This window comes from Gavialis gangeticus, unplaced genomic scaffold (genome assembly GCF_001723915.1).
Source record: "Gavialis gangeticus isolate Ggan-Ray unplaced genomic scaffold, GavGan_comp1, whole genome shotgun sequence".
Classification (NCBI taxonomy): domain Eukaryota; kingdom Metazoa; phylum Chordata; order Crocodylia; family Gavialidae; genus Gavialis; species Gavialis gangeticus.
Genome location: NW_017729029.1, coordinates 46083338 through 46101878, shown reverse-complemented (window position 1 = coordinate 46101878; position 18541 = coordinate 46083338). Strand labels below are relative to the sequence as shown.

The 18541-nt window shown below is 41.4% G+C and overlaps 1 protein-coding gene across 1 annotated transcript in view; it reads right to left on the bottom strand.

Moving 5' to 3' along the window:
• Nucleotides 1-11791: 11791 nt before the first annotated feature.
• TRPC5 (transient receptor potential cation channel subfamily C member 5) overlaps nt 11792-18541 on the bottom strand; it is a 156293-nt gene continuing 149543 nt past the window's right edge. Inside the window, exon 10 of the mRNA XM_019521044.1 lies at nt 11792-17051. Within this exon, the coding sequence (XP_019376589.1) occupies nt 16317-17051 (735 nt within the window). The 3' untranslated portion in view covers nt 11792-16316. The remainder of the gene's footprint in view (nt 17052-18541) is intronic.

Here is an 18541-nt window from a genome sequence, read left to right as displayed (position 1 = left end):
GGCTGACTGCTCCTCCCAGCAGATGTCTGGGTAATTAAAATCGCCCATGACCACTACATCCCTTGATTTTAGTGCCTCTGCAAGCTGACCTGAAAATTCCCTGTCCAGCTCCTCCTCTTGGTTGGGGGGTCTGTAATAGACCCCCACTGTCAAATCCCTCTCCCCCTGCCCCCCCTGGGGGAGGATCTTGTAGATCCTACAAGGCATCTAAAAGGTTTTTGTTTTTATATTTTAAATGAAGATGGAGGACAGAGGGTTAGTATTTCAAAACTAAGAAGGGTATTTTAAAAATGTACCTCTTAGCCACAACCCACAGAAATCTCATTTCTTCCCTCCCTCAGTTTTGTTGCTTTACGAAAAACTCCAAAAAAGCACAATTGCTTTCAAACGTATGGGATAAGCTAATACCTCAGTTCAATACCTGAACAAGCAAGCTTAGAGTATAGGATTGTTCAAGCACCAGAAGGAATATTAATTGTTTTATGGCTCTTTTGAAGCTGAGTAGGCTTAAACTTTTTTTTTGTTTGTTTCTAAAGATACTTGCCATTATCGATGCTTTTCAGTCTTTGAACTGAAGCTGCAAGTAGCTGCCTTTTTGCATTAAATCATAGTAATGCTTCGACTTCGAAGCTCTGATACTGCAGGGCACTTGGATAGTCACATAACTGGATTTTGCTATTGTTTGCCTTTAGCTGTACTACAAGTTCAAAAATGAGAAGCACTGGCTGTCCTGTGACATGCTGGCTGAGACCTTCGTAGCCAACTGGAGGGTTTGGTATCCAATCTTTGTCCTTGTAAATTTTGATAGTGTTTGGGAATTCATATCCCTTAGCCAGCTTCAAAGATTTCAGCTCTTGAATCTTACTACACTTTGAACGTCCCAACCTGCAATTGTCAATCTTATAACCAAGTGTGCACACACACATCAAAGATAAAAAGTTGGAAGATAGTCCAGATATGACATTGGCCCCCTATTGGCTCCTGTGATTTTTTTTTTTTTAATTATTGTTATTTTTTTAATCCTGCGCTCCTGCTCCAGTGAAGCTCTCCATCCCACCCTACCCCCTTCCTGTATGGGAGACTTGAACACAAGCTGTTTCTATCATAAATAACCATGCATACATAAACCGTAGAACAGAATGACTTACTTTGGTCTAAACTTTCTGTCAAATTTTACTGACGATGGGATCTATTAAAAATTCCTAGAGTATTTTAAATATGGTTTTTCTTGAATCACAAAACAGTCATAACTCAGATTTGCCATTGTTTAGTGAATTTTCACAAGCTTGGTGTTCAGGTTTCCTATTTCCCTCTCCCCATCCCTGCTACCACACATGCACATGGATTATGACCACTGTGAAGAAATCTCTTGCTTACGCTCTCTATTACTTGGGTCATTCCAGGCAGATGGCTCTTGCATTCTTTTTGGTTCAGGGTGGTCAACCAGGTGACTTGGCCAAGGGGAACGCATTTTTTCTGGCAGTGGGCATTTTGGAAAGCAACAAGCAGTGTGCCTCCAGGCTGCTGCCTGGGTAACTTTCTGCAAGTAAAGACTTGGAAACTAGCCAGAAATTAGGATTTATGTCTAGGCCAGTTTTAAAAGGATTATTATATCCAAGACTGTTTTAAGACTCTGATTTATGTTTGCTCAAAGTGTATTCTGACTTTCTTGTTCCATGCCCCCCCCCCGTTCCCTCCCCCTGATCAATAAGGGTAACAGCATGCCTTGCTGTGGTACTCCGGAGGTGGGAGAAACAGGCCTTTTTGCTCCCATCTTGGCCAGTGGAGCTTGCCTGTTTGTTCCCTCAGTCCTACCTGATATTATCTTGGGATGCTTCAGGCTGAAAGAGGCACCCAGAAATATTATCTGTGGGCAAAGCAACCCCAAGGTTTGCAGGGTCTGTGCGCCTCTGGCTGCACAGAGCCCTAACAAACCAGTGCCTGTGTGGTGGCAGCATTACCCCATGCTTGCAGGTATTCTCCAGTTAGCAGGACAGCCAGCTGTAGACACCCCATGGGAGACTCCTGAAGCAATGTTTTTGGGCCTGCACAGTGAAGTGGCTGGCTCTGCATACTAGTGCCCCCTACTGTGCTGCCACAGCCCTCATGCGTTATAACCTAGGACTGATTTAGCAATCCTTAATAGTTGTTGGACAAAATAGCAGACCTATTTTTCCTTGCAATCTGACCTCCCTTTTTCTATTGTCTGGGAAAATTAAACCTGAAGCCTTTGATGCCACAACCTACGCTTGAGCCAAAGGACTAAGCATCACTTGGTCATAGTAGTAAGCTTCTCCTTTTACGTAGATTAGTCATGGGAGCAAGGAACAACAAAACACCCAACATGTTGTGTGCATGTATGTAGGAAATGATGCGTCCAGTGACTACTACCCATGTAACCTTTTTTTTTTCTGTTCCACAGTTACTCCGATTACACTAAACGCACAGCCCAATGTGTGCATGAAAATAAACTGGCTTAATTCTCTACAGATGACTCTAGAGGCTTTAGTGTCTGTAGAAGAGTCATACAATGCCTTCTCACTTTGGATTCTATTAACAGAAAAGCAAAAAGTGATGCGGTTGGTAGAGCTCCTGGGATTATTTTTTTTTCCTTTTAATAGCAACGGTCTCTGTGCAAGCCAGTAGATAGGTGTGAGCTTGTGGAAGCATGGACATTTCAGGAGTTATTTTATTCAGATGTGTTACTCTGGATGTATGGAATATTAAAAGGAAAAAATAATGTTTTATGTATCTCTTGAGTTCCTGGAAACATTGGGGGTGAGGAGTTAGCTTTCTGAAAAAAATAATCCAGTCTACTTTGCCCCCTTTTGGGAGCCGTTGTCTATCATGGTTTGAACTGGGTGAGGAAGGGTATCAGACAGGCCTCCCAGAGGTGTAAAGTAGTCAGGCTGTTTTATAAAACTGGCTGATCCTTAATATAAGTATTAATTCAGTTTATAAATGTGGGTCTCTAATTAGCTGGATTCCACGTGACTGCAGAGAAGTCAGGTAAGGCAGCATGTAGAGATTGCCTGTTGCTTTATGGTGTGTTGTCTCAGTAATGCTTCCCTCCATAACGCTTCTGTTGCAAAAGCTATAGGATAATGGAACTGCTTCCTATCCAGTGGCCTGGCTAGGAAGCTGTCTAGGATGGTTTAGGAATAGCAAATCCTGCATCTGTGCATGGAGTTGGACTAGATAACCCTTGAGTTCGCCTATGACCCTATGATTCTATCCTAAAGTAACATTCACTGTCTCTTGTGAAGGCAGACTGTCACTGGTTACCACTATCATTGCATCTGAGAGGGCAGAGTTATATGTACTGAGATGAAGGCAGACTTCCTAAGGTAAGTCCAGTGAATCACTGTTAAATGACAGCTAAATCCCTGGTCATAAGATAAAGGGATGTGGGTCTCCACCTAATTTGAATGGGATGACCTAAGGGGAAACCACAGGGCAGATAAGCGGTAGGTGATCCCCAAACTGAGGGAGAAGCCCCAAGCATTTAGTTTAATCAAGCATTTAGCTTGATCACTAAACAAAACTGCAGCGTTTTGTATTAGTAAGGCACTGACAGCTTGGATAATGGTTGTTTGTATTAGCGATGGAAGAATTTAAAGAGACCAACACCAAAATGCTGTGGTCTTTTACTTTGTTTGCTATAACTGTCAGGAATATTTTAGAGGTCCCACATCCTCTGTTTAAAATTTCAGAAAATACATGTCTGCTCAGAGGGCATCTAACCTATGTTACCATGCAGCCAGGTACCCGAGTGACAGCTGCATCTGGTGATCACTGATGTTCTTGTCTCTAATCTTCCCAGCCTGTAGAGATGCATTGTACCGGTGAACCCTTTCAAACTGGCCGCTCTTTCAGAGGCTAGGAGAGTTGCAGCAAGGCCATTTGCAGGATCCTTTCCCACTCTTTCACAGTGCTGATGGATCTTGGGGGTCTGTCTGGAAGTGCTCAGGCTCTTTTTAGAAATTGATGTCACCCAAATGATTGACTTAGTTTAAGATATGTTTGATTATATATCAGCAATCTCTTGCAGTTGAGGATAACTGTCTTCCATGATTGCTTTATTTGTGGGTCCGAAGATGGCTAACGAGGCTGATACAGGATTGATAGGCACTGTTGCACCTTGGGCATGTGTTTCTGTTCATGGTGGCCAGCTCTGGACTCTTGATTCGGTCTGCAACACGTTATTTCTGCCACTTCTGCTTTTCCATCTCCTGTTGTCATCGTCAGGTTTCAAAGTATCGAGAACCTTGCAGATCATCAACCCTTGATCAACATCAACTCACGGGAGCCTATCACCCAGGACCACCCCAAATGGAGGAAGACTCGTGCAAGATTTCATTACCACAATGCTCCTTTTGCTGGCAAGCAGAAAGTGCAAATAATGCTGACAGTGCTTGGGGTGTTGGGCTGCAAATCTAAATGACCTCAACTGTTTTGAGTAGGAAGGCACAGTAACTTTATAAGTAGGGACCTACCTAAATTGCAGTTCCATAGATTTCATAGAAACCACGAAAAACAGCATTGTCGGTGATGGTCCACTATTACCAGGAAATCTGGTGTTGGCCATGATTTTCTGTGAAATTAACCAAAAAAAGCAGTAGTGACAAACTGAGTGAAGGTGCCTTCCACCAATCCACAGTGAAGGGCAGGGCTGCTGGGGCCCCATCTGCCAATCAATGGCATGAGGCAGGGCTCTTGTGAAATGCCTGTGAAATTGCTCTGCACACTGAGCAGGCCACAAAAATCCTGTTCTCATGTCAACTTAGGTAGATCCCTATCTATTAGTATTGATTTCTACACTCTCTCTCTCTCAATTTATTTTCCTTTGGACTCTTCACTTTGCACTTTCTGAAGTACATGCCATTGCACTGAATTTTTTTAAATGAGTGGCTAAGTTTAATGTGGGAATAGTGTATTTTGAGTTACATGGGGATGGCTTTTTTTTTCCCTCCAGCATAATCTAGGAGTGGAGAGATTATTCATTTAAATAGGTACTGACCAAGTTGCTCTTGCTCTCACTTGGTATTTAAGGCAGAAGACCTGTAGTAAATGACCATTCAACCACTCTGCAGTTGTATTGGCATAAATAGCCCTCTGAATGTGAACATCTTTGATCCTAAAGAAATTCCTGCCCAGGAGCCCATTCCATCTTTCCACTCACTCTTCTGTGAAATATGACACATCATAACCAGAAGGAAACATGGTTCTACACCCTACTTGCCACTAGACAACTGTGAGGTAAAAAGACTTTTCCAACTTTTCTCTGAGCCTAATTTGCACAAATGAACTGTTCCAAATCTTCAGCTATCCTGTGAAATATGAATTTTTATTTCTACCTAGGAGAACTTTAACAATCTTTGCAATCTCCTATGCCTGATGAAGGGTGCCTATGCCTGAAAGCTTGTAAATAAAGAATTTTTATTCAAAGATCTAGTTGGTCTAATAAGATATCACCTCTGCCATGAGTTTTGATTCCTTGATCCTTAAGAAAATTCAGATCCAAGCTTGGGTTGGTATCTCTGTTACTGAAATGCAAATAAAAGCAATCAACATGGAAAAGTCTTGCCTTGCTTGTATGGGAGGCCAGTGCCAGCTGCTGAAACTACTGCAAATATTTGTGAGCAGGCTATGGACTTTCTTAGAAATACCTGTTACCTGTAGCTGGGGCACTTAAATGGGTTTGACCAATTAGCAGGCTCTGAGAGCTACATTTGGATCTTATTACACTAATATAAATCTAAAGTGTCATTTTGGGTTTTTGCCAATGTACCTTGGAGGTACCTGCTCAGGCAAGACATTTAGTTGCATTTAGGAAGTTCTTTTTTCATCAAAAATAATAGCTCTGGTCCCATTTCAATGGAGGACCTTGTGATGGAGACTAGTGGAACATATTTTATGGAATCATCCAATTGTAAAATTCATTTATTATTAAAGATAATTATCATTTAATACTGCTGAAAAAGTCCTTTGTAATTCTGCCTGACAGCAATATGAGATACTGGTGAAACGGCTAAGGGTCAGACTACAGCCCTTTTCCCTGCAACCTCATCGTACAGTAACACTAAGCCAGAGGTCCTACAGAAAGCTTCATTTCTCATTCAGTTGCTGCCTGTTCTTCTTTCCAAGCCTTCATTTTTAGGTTTTCTGTTATCACTATGAATGCTTTTGATGATATTCAGTCCCTCATTGATATTATGTAAAAGTCATTTTGATAAAGGTACCCCAACCAAGAGTCTAGATCCAAATATCCATATTTTCTAAGTAGCTCCTTTTATTAGAGTAGTGAAAGCTACAAATCTTGGAGCTGAATTATGGGCTATCCAAAACTGGGATCTGGATTTAAATGTTGCAGCTTCGATCTCTTATGTATTTCACTGGTGTCTATTTGAGCATGTCCAATGGGATGATTAGATCAGAGATGAAATCTAGGCTTCGCTTATGTAGGTGGATATTTTGCTACTAACTCCAGGGAGCTGGGATGCCATACTTCTGTACTGATACTTGTACCCATCAGTTTGTATCTGTTTTTACAAGGTAGTTGATATAGCTACCAGATGCTGGTACAAAGATGGAGAAGAGAAGACCCTTGTGACAGGAAATGATTTAAACCTCTTTGTCTCTGTAGCTTGCTTTCTTTTTTGTCCCCTCTCTTGTTTCCATCCCTACCTGCTTCAATGTTTTCTTCAAACATGTAAAATAACTGCTATGTCTGATTTTAAAAGAGAATAATATCTTTCTGGATGCTGTTATATCATTCCAAGGTGACAGCTTTTGTATCTTGTAATGAATTTATCTTCATAAACTTGAAATGCATGTCACTTTCCAGAAAGTGCAAATTTTATGGATGTAACATTGCTACCAGGCATTTTTTCAATTGCATTTTGCATTGTATGTTATCCTGACTGAGCAAAGGTGCCTGCTATCTAGTTAGAAACTAAGATGGGAAAATTCCTATACAGTATTTTGATGTATGCTTGGACTCCCACTTCTGGAACAAGATCCAAATGACATCAGTACTTCGTATATTTTATCTCTGGGTTTTCAGATTTTCTAGTGTGTAAGGGGTATGTTTAAGTATTTCTTTGAATTCCCTTTCTTTAGCTTCTTAAAATAATTAGCATTTTCCTCTTAAATATATTTAAAACCTTATTTTTCTCTTTCCCAGACTGCAAAAGTTAATGAAGCATACTATGCGGGGGGGGGGGGGAACATGTCCCTTAAATTTCACTTATTGCTTCCATTTTATCCAAGTAACTGTAGAATTCAGGACACACTGATATTTATCTTCCTAGATGGTACCCTTGTCTAATTCAAGAAAACACAAGCCTTTATTTTCCAGTAGGTTCATTCCAGAGCCTACTTATTATGGGCTTCCCATTACTTTTATATTGGCGTAGCAAAAACAGCTCATTAAAGCTTCAGGTGCTATTAGGCCCAAAGTTCATGACTTTTCTAATATACCCAGAAAATATATATTTAGGTCCATAAAGACTGACATAGTCTTAACTGTTAGTCCCATTGAAGACAGGTGAGGACTGCTCATTTCTTAAAACCAAGCACCTGCATGAGTCCCTATATGATCAGGCCCCTTGAGTTCTCTCCATGACAATACACCAGAGAGAAATGGGGTGTGTGTAGAGCCTTTAGAAAGGTTCCTTTGAACATGGCAAAGATTATACTGTGCTAGATCTATTACTGTTCATAAATGTTTATTATCAATAGGCAGCTGGAAATGTTACATCTGAAAAGGTAGAAACACCTTGAATTTCAATAGGCATACATTTCTTGGGAAAAAAGTAAATGCTTTTTATTTGTTGTCAGTTTACAATTAAGCTAAAAATACACATAAAATAAATAGATTTATTATGTACATCATTTCTCTTCATTTGTACATGTCATGGTTGGGAATGGTATGGAGTTTGCACTGCTGACTGAAAATATGCAAGTAGAAAAGTTGATGACACGAAGCGAGGCATGGGTGTTTGTTTGCAAGAAGGCTACAATTGAGGGTCCAAATGTTGAGGCCCTCACTCAGTGTTACCTATGTATGATTCCTCCCATCTCTGCTGGGTATTTTGCCTGAAAAAGGTACATTATGATTTTGGATAAAACTTCAAAAAGCAAACTACTTTCTCAACCTCTCTTTTTAAGTCCTGTGGGGTAAAATGCCATTAAAATAAATGTGCTCAGATTCCAAATCCTCTCTATGGTTAAGCCCTGGGAAGAGGCAATTTAACATTAAAGTCAATGCAAAATGGAAGTGTGGCTGCGGAATAAGCCTTTCCTTTGGACCTGCCATGTATGAAAACAGAAAACGGAAATCTCAATCGCAATCTTTGCCCTTTCCAACACCAACTGCTTGCAATTCCCAAACTATGTCCTATAAACCTAATTAACAGCTGATAGATGAAACTACACAGTCCACCACAAAGGAAGCCCCTTGCTTCAAAACAGCAACTTTAAAAATTCAAAAAGGCATATCTTTTGAATTCGGTTGCCTAAAGATTTCACAGTGTTTTATTAGCTAATTGCTCTAGGAAAGATTGGCATCTCTGTTATGTCTGAAGAATTGCATCTTGTAGTTCAGCTCATGCTACCGATGTGAAGGTGGACAAACAAACACACTGTTTACCAAGGTGGTGTTTAAAGAACGTGGGAGGTGCTGTTTTAAATAGCTGCTCACCTTCACTATAGCTTGATCTTTGGAAGCTTTCTGGATATCACTTTAAAGGTCACTTCTAACAAAAACATTGTTCAAGCCACTTTATCAGGGTTTGTTTTGTTTTGTTAGTCTTTTTGGTTGGGTTTGCACGCCTTAAGTCAAAGGAGAGAGTTTCCTGTGGAGTAAAAAGAAGTATCAAATGATCTGAAGATAAGGATTGTATTCCATTTCACCATATTTCAAATGCAGCTATAGATAAAAGGCTCTATCTCAAGAAGAATCCTTCCACATCATGACTTAGGACATTAATCATTCCTACAGGGAAAAATGCATGATGAATAAAAAGGAAAACTCCGTTTTACCCTTGTATGACTCTGTCTAAAATCAGGAAGCGAGTGTAGCTCTTTCGTAAAGAAAAATCAAGCAAATAATGTGAAAAGTGGGTTAGTTCACATGGAACAAAAAAGGTCCTTTTTAAGGTAAATGTGGCCTGGTGAGGCCACAGGTGGAGCACTGGGTCTAGTTTTTGCCCCCCTCTCCCCCCCCACACTCCAGAAACAACATGGACAAATAGGAGAGAGTCCAGTGGAGGGCAGTGAAAATGGTTCTGGGGCACATGATGTATGAGGGGAGGCTGAGAGATCTGGGCTTATTTAGTCTCAAGAAAAGACTGATGGAGGGTGGGGGGGAGCAGTTAATAGCAGCTGTCAACTACCTGAAGGTGGGGTCTAAAGAGGATGGAGCTGGACTGTTCTCAGTGGTGGCAGATGACAGAACAAGGAGCAATGGGCTCAGATTGCAGGAAGGGAAGTTTAGGTTAGATATGAGGAAAAACTTTATCACTAGCGGGGTAGTAGAGCACTGGAATAGGTACCCAGAGATGTGGTGGACACTCCAACCTTGGAGGTTTTTAAGACCTGGCTAGACAAAGCCTTGGCTGGGATGATCTAGTTGGGGATGGTCCTGCTTTGAGCAGGGGATTGGACTAGATGTGACCTTCTGAGGTCCCTTCCAACCCTAATTTTCTATGACCCTATTATAGTATTGGAGTGTCAAGGAGCACATGTCCTATAGTCTTTCTATAGTCTACTATAGACTATTTTGGTAGTGCATTATTTTACAAGTCTCATTGCTGAGGTGGTTTATTCACTGTCATCTCACTGCTTCTAATTAATTTCTCCATTTTGCATTTGGGAGTTGCAGGTTTTTTTCTGGATGTCTTTCTGCTTCAATATGCTTCAGTTGTCCTTTTCTGACATAGGGCTGTAGTACCCTAGTGATATTTGATATCCACGGAACCCCAGTCTTGCAAATGGACCGAAGGGGCGGGTTGTTGATGTTAAGCAATGCCTTTAATCCTTTAATCCCAAATGGTTCACAGTTTTGCCATGTGCTAAAATAAATCCATCCAAATAATTTTTAAAAGTAGTATTTGACAGTTTCCACATTTAACTGTAAACTCGAGAGTGGCCAACACATGTCTTTGGAAATTAAGACTTTGGATCTGTACATTGCCGCCTCATTAAAATGTATATTTCTGATAATGGTAGTGTACTGTAACAACTTAACTGTTGGCTACAAGGGTAACTGACCCAATAATTTCACCAGAATTCAACCTCCTTTAGGTAATTTTACACAAGTAGTCCATTTTATTTTAATTTTTGTTTGTTTTTTCTGGATTCTGGTCTGAGACCAGAAAAGTTGAAATACTGAAATTGTGCGAGGAGTTATCGCAAGAGGGCGATTAGCCAATCAAAGGCAAAGAATTCTAGAAAGCTCATGAAACAGCTGGTGGTTTTCCATGCTTCTCCAAAATGACGGCAAACGGCACCTTTTGTATTCTTCCCATGTAACACTCGGTTCGCTTCCTTTGAATTCATGGGGTGCTGATACTGCAAGATGGTATGAAGGGCCAAATCTTATAACAATTGTACACAAATTCCTGCTGCAAACAGAACTTTTCCCTGAGTAAGGCCCACAAAATTTGGGTGCAAGATGAAAGCCAAAGAAAAAAGTTATATAATCTATACTCATATAAATCTATGTCAATGTTTGGGAGTAGGGAAGGAAAATAACTCCATTGGTTCAATAAACAGCCAGAGTACATTTCAATGCGGTGAGGAGAGGTTCAGAATCGGAGTCTACTCCAAAAGAAAGAGACTGGAGATTTATCATTGACCATAGGAACACAAGTGAGCTCCATTTACATGATAGTAGTGGGAGTAAAAGGCCTGTTTTCTTGCATACCTTGGTCTGGTATATCTTATCCCTAAATATACTGCAGAGAGGTTATGTAGCTCCCATAGTAAATGGATATTCTCTTTCCTTTGGGTGCGCTGCCATACGTGTTGCTATTGATTATGTGGGACACCTGCATGGCAACAATGGTGGTTTTCTGACTTGGATACCCATTGCCAGCAATGGGGGGGAAATACTAATATCAAGAAGTTAATAATACATAGAAAAAGTTTTCCTATTCTTACTTCAATTACCTTCCATGGATACACGCATCAATGGTAGGTTGTATCTGAAGCCCTCCTGACTTCTAGAAGTCTGGTGCATTAACCAGTTTGAATCTCTTCAAAATGTAAGGTTTTATATTTATATTCTTATATATATATTTACTTAAATATTACAAGTCTTAATATTTACATTTCTTTGCTATTTCTGCTAAAAAGTATATTACATATACCATTAGAAAAAGAGGATGGGACACAAATAAATACAATAAAGTAACATTCAGGGTGAGACATAAATCCACAAAAGCAAAGTTGTTCAGAGTTTAGGCATCTAGGGCTCTCTGCTCTCGTTACCAAGCAATTGCAGAAATCTCCCTAGGTCCCCTGTCTGGATAATCAAGCTATTTTCTACATTGAAAACTGTCACAATTGACAAAGATCAGTTCTTACCTGAATTAGTTGTAAGAAAATAAATGTACATCCTACAGCTACTAATATCATTCACTTACTGTATATAGCGCCTTTAATCTGAGGAGCTGAAAGTGCTTACAAACGTTACCAATTAACTAAGCCTCCAATTACCAATTCCCAACCCCCCCCCCCACGAGGTAGGTAAGTATTATTATCCCTATTTTACAGATGGGGAAACTGAGGCATAAAGAGGCTAAGTGACTTGCCCAAGGTCACATAGTGAGTCAGTGGCAAAGCTGGGAATAGACCCAAGAATTTCCAACTCCGAATCCTGTGCCCTAACCACTTCATACGCTTCCTATGTTAAGAGCACAGTAACAATTGTATGGATATTTACATATCTACCAATGTGTGTGGAATTCATTTATAAAGAGAATGATTTAAATCAGTCTGCAAAGATGTGTGTTTATGGACGTCCCTGTTTCTGAAGAGGGTTCCTTCATTTCTGACCTGAGTTCAGACAACTCCGAGTTTTCCTTGATGTACAGTACTGTATCTGTGTGTAACTTGGTAGTGTTGTGAGTGGTGATTCCTTATTGAATAGGTCACTTTAAAGGCTAGATGAAAAGATGGTACAGCTTGGAGGATGTGCAGCCATCCCATGTGAGAAGAAACCTGAAGATCTTTCAAACTAAAGATTTTTTCATTCCCTTGCAAGTGTTATGGGTTGGTGTTGAAATACAAAGACTAACAGCAGGCAGGGCAGGGCTGTGACTGTGGAACTAGCGCTAACACACAGGTTCATCCCCAACCACGACCATCCAAAGACACCGCACCAACCCCTGCACTCGCATCCACGTACGATCTGGAGGTAGATTAATTCCTTCGCTGAAATATTTTTCAACCAAAATGCCTCCAACCAAGCCATTCGTTTTCTTGTGGAAAATTTCAGTTCGTTCAGAACATTTTCATTCTTTGAGGAACTGGAAACGAAAATTGTACTGAGCCAGTTTTAAAATACATGTTTCCAGTTCTGGTGACATAATTTTTCAGAGGAACTTTCAATTCTGTTCCCCTTCTCCTGCCCTCACACCCAGGCAATTTCCTATAAAGATGGCATTTTTTTCAACCAGCTTTTGTAAAACCCACAGATTTCAAAGGGGTCACACACAAATAAAGAACTGAACGGAATTTAGTTATTTTGCCTAGGGAAGTCTTTTCCTTCGTTACTCATACGTTTGCTTTAGAATGAAAGGTTGGTATTAAATTGCCATGGCTGGAGCTAACATCTGAGCATAAAGAATCTCACAGAAGACCCAGGCCAAGTAGCCACGGCTACATTACATACGTCTCACCCTCAACATAACTTTAACATAGATTTTTGTGTACAGTGTTAGCTAATGTGTTAAAATGTGTCTGTCAGATCCTATCTGGCAGAGAAGGCAGGGTACATTTGTACCTTAGGCTAACTAAATCAGAGATGCAAAGCCTAAGCTTTTGTAAGCAGTGGAAACAGCATCTGATGAAGTAAACCTATTGTCTACGAAAATGTATGCTCTGATTTAGTTGTGCATAAAGTGCACATCTAAATCAAGTGAAAACCTACCCTGCCTTCTGCCTGAATTCAGACTAATATAGCTAACGGCCTCTCAGTTCCTTTCTGTCATTTTATGGACAGAACAAAGGGAAAGCGCCTGTTGCATTCTCATTGTGCACAGGTAGAAAGAGGCAACTGCATTGCGGTGCCTGATGTTGGAGCTTACTGATGTCGGATGATTGCATTTGAATGGCACGCTGCAATCAGGGCCAACAGCGGCGTGCTTGCTGTCCTTCTGGATTTAAGTCTCCCACAATCAAAGTGATGTGAACCCTGATTGCAGCCCAGGCTCCTGATGTAATCTGTGTTGCCATCTCAGTATTGCTTTCATTCCTACTTGCCTTACATGAAAACACCACAAAGGCTGACTGGACCCATTCAGAATTAGGTTCATAAGTTATAAAGTGACTAACAGCTGCATCAAGTGATTTGCAACATTACCGTTACCTCCAGCTAGTAGCTCTTTCAAATGCAGAAAAATGCTTTGTCAGGCTGGTTTGAGAGTCTCAGAGCGTTCTTGTCTCAACCTGGGATTGGTCCTGCTGGAGTTACCTTCCATCTGCCCTCAACGTCATCCTAATGCATAGCTGGGTTTGCAGGATGGGAGGCTGGCTTAGTTTATGAATAAGCAGCAGACTACCTCTGCTCTGGGATTTTGCACTGTTAGGTGCATGGAACCATGTCATTTCCCTCCCCTCCATCTTGCAGCCGAGTAAATACCGGTTCACAGACAGTGCTGAGCCCTTTGTCAGCACAACAGCTGACAGCATCAGGGTTGTAGTTTGTCCTCTGCTAGCTAGACTAATGCAGTCTGCAAGCAGGGAGTGAGGGTATATTTCTGCATTTGCACCGTTGGCTCAGCCTGCTGAAAAACAAGGGTGGCCTCCAGCCCCAAAGTCCTGTCTGAGACCTGTATTAAGCCTTTCCAGCAGCCTGAGGTGTTCATACCCATGAAATTGCTTTGTCCCATCAGCAGCCAAGTTCAGGTCTCTATCTGGGACTGTCTGACAGCTCTTGGGTCTGGGATCCAGGGTTGTGGTTTGGGCACACAACTGAGTGAGCAGTGACCTTACTTGTGACACTGGAGGCCATCTGTGTGCCCAAAGGAAACATCTGCCAGAGTCACTTTCCTTAATAAGAGAAGAGAAAATCATATTTAAAACTCAGGCTAAATATTTCATGCTTGAGCATTCAAGCATCTCTTCCAAGGGGAGTTTTCATCTCGAGAGTCCAGGCCAGAGAGCCTTGGTATCACTCAAGTTTTCAGCTGAAACATAAAAAGACTGGCAGCAGCAGGAGCCTCAGCCACTTTAAACATTAATAAATCCTTTCTCAACACACTTCCCAGCCCAATTCATGGCAACAGCTAATTCTGCCATGATTGAGAGAGGCCAGGCAGTGTCAACTTCCATTCACTTCAGTAGGACCAGAGGGCACATAACACCTTGAAGGAGCAAAGCCATATATGCCCCTACTGAATTACCCAGTGACACTTTCCTTTAAGTGCATGTCCATAATAGATCACCTGTGCCCTCTTATACTTGATATATGAATAATGTGCTATATTGCATGCTGTCCCATATGCTGCGAACACCATTTCTGAGACGATTTACAATGCTACTGCCCTTGGCTTCTTCAGCACCTATTTCCACCCTGATCCCTACGAGAAAGTGGCTGACGAATAATGGCAAGGCTGAGGGGGTTGCTGGCAACGGTCTACGTGTCAGCAAAAACGAAGAAGAAAGCACGCGTTGCTGCATTATCAGAATCACTGCTTATAGCACATGTATGTGGTCCTGTCCATCAGCTCATCTTTCTAAGGTTGTGAAGCTCTTTGGCATGAGGCAATGCCATTCTTTATGGTTGTGCAGCGCCTAGCACTTTTTAGCCCTACTGGAAACAAACACCCTCTACTGCTGCATTCAATTTGGCTGCAGCTAAAAAAGAAACTGCATGGGGTTGGCCAGGCTGTGAAATACACTTCAGGCTGGTGTTGCTCTGACTTGTTTTAAGGAACGCAATTAATGAGAGCAGAGACGACAATCTTTCTTACAGCTTGGTAACACAACAGGAAAGCAGCTTCCTGCCTGAAAACACTATTACCACCAGTTCTTCAGAATTTGTAGACAGCTAAAAGCTAATGCAGCAGTAGAGAGCATAACATTTAGGCATGAAGTCCAACTACCTGTACAATTCAAAGGACTCAGATCTGGGGTTTGGTGCAACCTATTATACAGATAGGAGCTGCTTGTAAAATTCAGACTGTATTTCAGACTGGATGTCAAGCACATGAAGGAGGATTTGGATCCTGGATGGTGCCTCCCTCCCGCCCATCCCTATGCAAAAACCAATAAGTAGAGCAGCCGCTCCATTTCTCTTTCAGTGTTCAGTAATAAGTAACTCTTCCCTCCTAGCATGCCGGTGGGTTTCTAAAAGTACCCGACAAATGAAAAACAGTGACGAACTTATGCAAATCATAGAACTGAACGTGTAATACTGATGGAGTGATAAATATATCTCATGTCAACAATAATTTACAATAAGAATATAATATACAACCTGAAAAGAACCCACACGCTGCTGAAATAATCAGATATTGTATTGCTTAAATAAAAGAAAAAGGCCAGTTATAACTGGAAAACCCTTCTTACAGCTCTTCCAATTTGGTTAAGCTACTTTCCATCAGCTGGTACTGGTGACCAGTGACATAAGTAGATGGCCAAAATACTGGGAGGAATAGCAACAATGCTAACCAGATGAAACGTGGAGAAAGAGAGCTGCTCTTCAGGTCCTTTACTCTGCCACCAGCATCTCTGAGCCCCACAGAATTTGAAGACTCAGACTGCATCGGTAAGGAAACCCTGTGGTTTAGAGAAAGCACATAAGAGGAAAGCATGGCAAATGGTAGGGAATGTCAGGCTGCACCTCTGCTGGTTAGTGTTGCACTTCTTTAAAATGAATAGCCAGAACAACTAAATAGTTCAGCTTCTGTGAGTATAAAAAGGCAAATAAAATGTGGTAAAGGTGGCTATAAAATAGACCAAAATAATGAGAGTTGTATGCCGGTTTCTAGGGACTGAAAGGGAATCCTAACTCTGAATCATCTGTGATAGCAAACAGTTACAAATATTGAGCTATGGTCTATAGCAGGTTTTAATAGGTTTACTTATAACCGAGTTGTAACATGATCTTCCTGCCCATCTTTCCATTGGTTTATAAACAAGTCACAAGCATCTCCCCATGAGTCAAACACGTCCTCTGTTGAGTCTATAAGTTTGGAGTTAGAGGAGCAAATACTGGAAGCACAGTGAAGGGAGCTGGTACAGACCACAGGGCATTCCTTGCTCTGTCCTGTATGTCTCATGTTCCCACTATAGTCCACCTCATTGAGGTTAATTTCACTTTTGGAACAGTTCTCTTCTCTCTCTTTATCAATCTGAGAATATTTAATGTCTTGCCACATGTAATGTGGCTGAATAACTCCGTCTGAAATAGTGTACATAGGCTCTGAATTTGGCTCGGGGAGATGTCCATTCATCTTGGAGAACAGGAGGCCCAGTCTCTTGAAGGACTCTTTCTTGGAGCTTGAAAGCCTTTGAACTCTATTCCCATTTCGGACGAAGGAGCGCTTATTTATTCCATTGCTTTTTGGCTTCTCAACTGGAATGTCAATCCCAGACATAGTTTTAATGAGCGCTGACACATTAAAGTCTTTTTTTTTGTTGGCTATGCTGAAAGACACACTCTTGGCTTTGGCTTTTTCTCCAGCACCATCTTCATTTGCGTCATCCTTTTGGGAGACCTCTGTGCTGCTGGTGGAGTAACTCCTCCTCTGGGGTTTCCTGTTTCCCAGGAGGTCAAGAACTTCATAGCGAAAGCTAGAGATGTCCTGCTTTAATTCCTAAGAGAAGAGGGAAAATGAGTTACGCATAGAAGCCGTATCCATGACATTAAAGCGTGACTATATTCCACTGGAAGGAGCATCAAAATTATACAAATAGCTGATACCAAATTACAATGTGCAAGGATACCAGCTAAATCTTTCATTATTCACTAACAGGAGGAAAGTTTTAGCAATTTTGAGAATTAGAGAGCGCCTTGCTAGAGTTTTATGTCTCTAATGGGGTTGAGACCAGCCCCCTCGATACTGAAAAAAAGAGGAATAATTGCTTTTCTAATGTGGTCACTTATACAAGTGAGAAACTACTCCTGCAATACACAAGTCAGAGAATTATTTTAGGTATGAAATGTTATTGGTCAGACTTATAGACAAAGACACATTCTTTGGTCTTCTTTCAGCTTGTATTTAAACATGTGATGTTAGATAGCTTGACCTAATCAAAGACTTCCAAAATCCTAGTCAAGACAATGCTCTTGTTCTTCAAGGCCATGTCTGTACTACCATCCCATTAAATTAGGAATTGCTGCAGAGAAACAACCCTCATTTTCTCTTGCTCCTCATAATCCAAGGCTAGCAACACAGGCAACTTAGAGAAATCCTGAGTACTTGCCTCAGCCCTGCTCTCAAATTTTGCTGAGAAAGTTTCCTAGAGCGGGGATGGCCATGTACTCAGGACCCCTCTAAACTTTCTATGCTATCTAACTGCCACAGTTGAGCATGTCCAGAGCAGGAGAAAGTGGATGGCACTTGTTTTTACATGGCAGTTCCAGGTTCAGCAGAGAGGCAGTGTAGACATGGCCTGACATGTCTAAAGCACAGACATGCAAACCGGTCACATTAAACCACACAGGGAACCTTGGGGGAACTCTCTCTGTGCCAAGAATGCACATGCACTTCCAGATCATGTATGCTTAGCACAAATAATAATTAATGACTATTCACAAATATGACACACAGTAGCGGAGTGCTTAGGCTGTCTTTATTCATTTAACGTCTTGAAACTTTGCACTTTTAGAGAGAGGTAAGGGCTTGACTCTGCAAAACTTGCAGACATAAGAGGGTTGATGGGTAGATAATCAGGTCTGTTATCTCTCATTTTCATATACTGCTGTTAACAAGGATGTTATCTCTGAAGACACAAATCCGTATGTTGAGAACTGAATCTAGGCATCACAGAGATACTTAACGGGATTTTCTAGACTGAGTACCAAGTCTCATTGGGTAGAGTGGTTTTCTTTAGAGGTGCACCAATACATCGGTCCTATATCGGATTGGCACTGATATAAGGAAAATTAACAGTATTGGCAATTGGCTTTTTTTGGCTGACATGGCTGATAAAGTTGCCAATAAGTGCCTGTGCATGCACACACCCACAGCACAGCACACAGATGGCCAGGACCACAGCCTGGCAGCATGGAGAGCAACCGGGTTCAGCTGGTAAGTCTGGTGTGGGCGAAGGGAAGCGGAGGGGAGGGCCCCCAGCAGTGAGG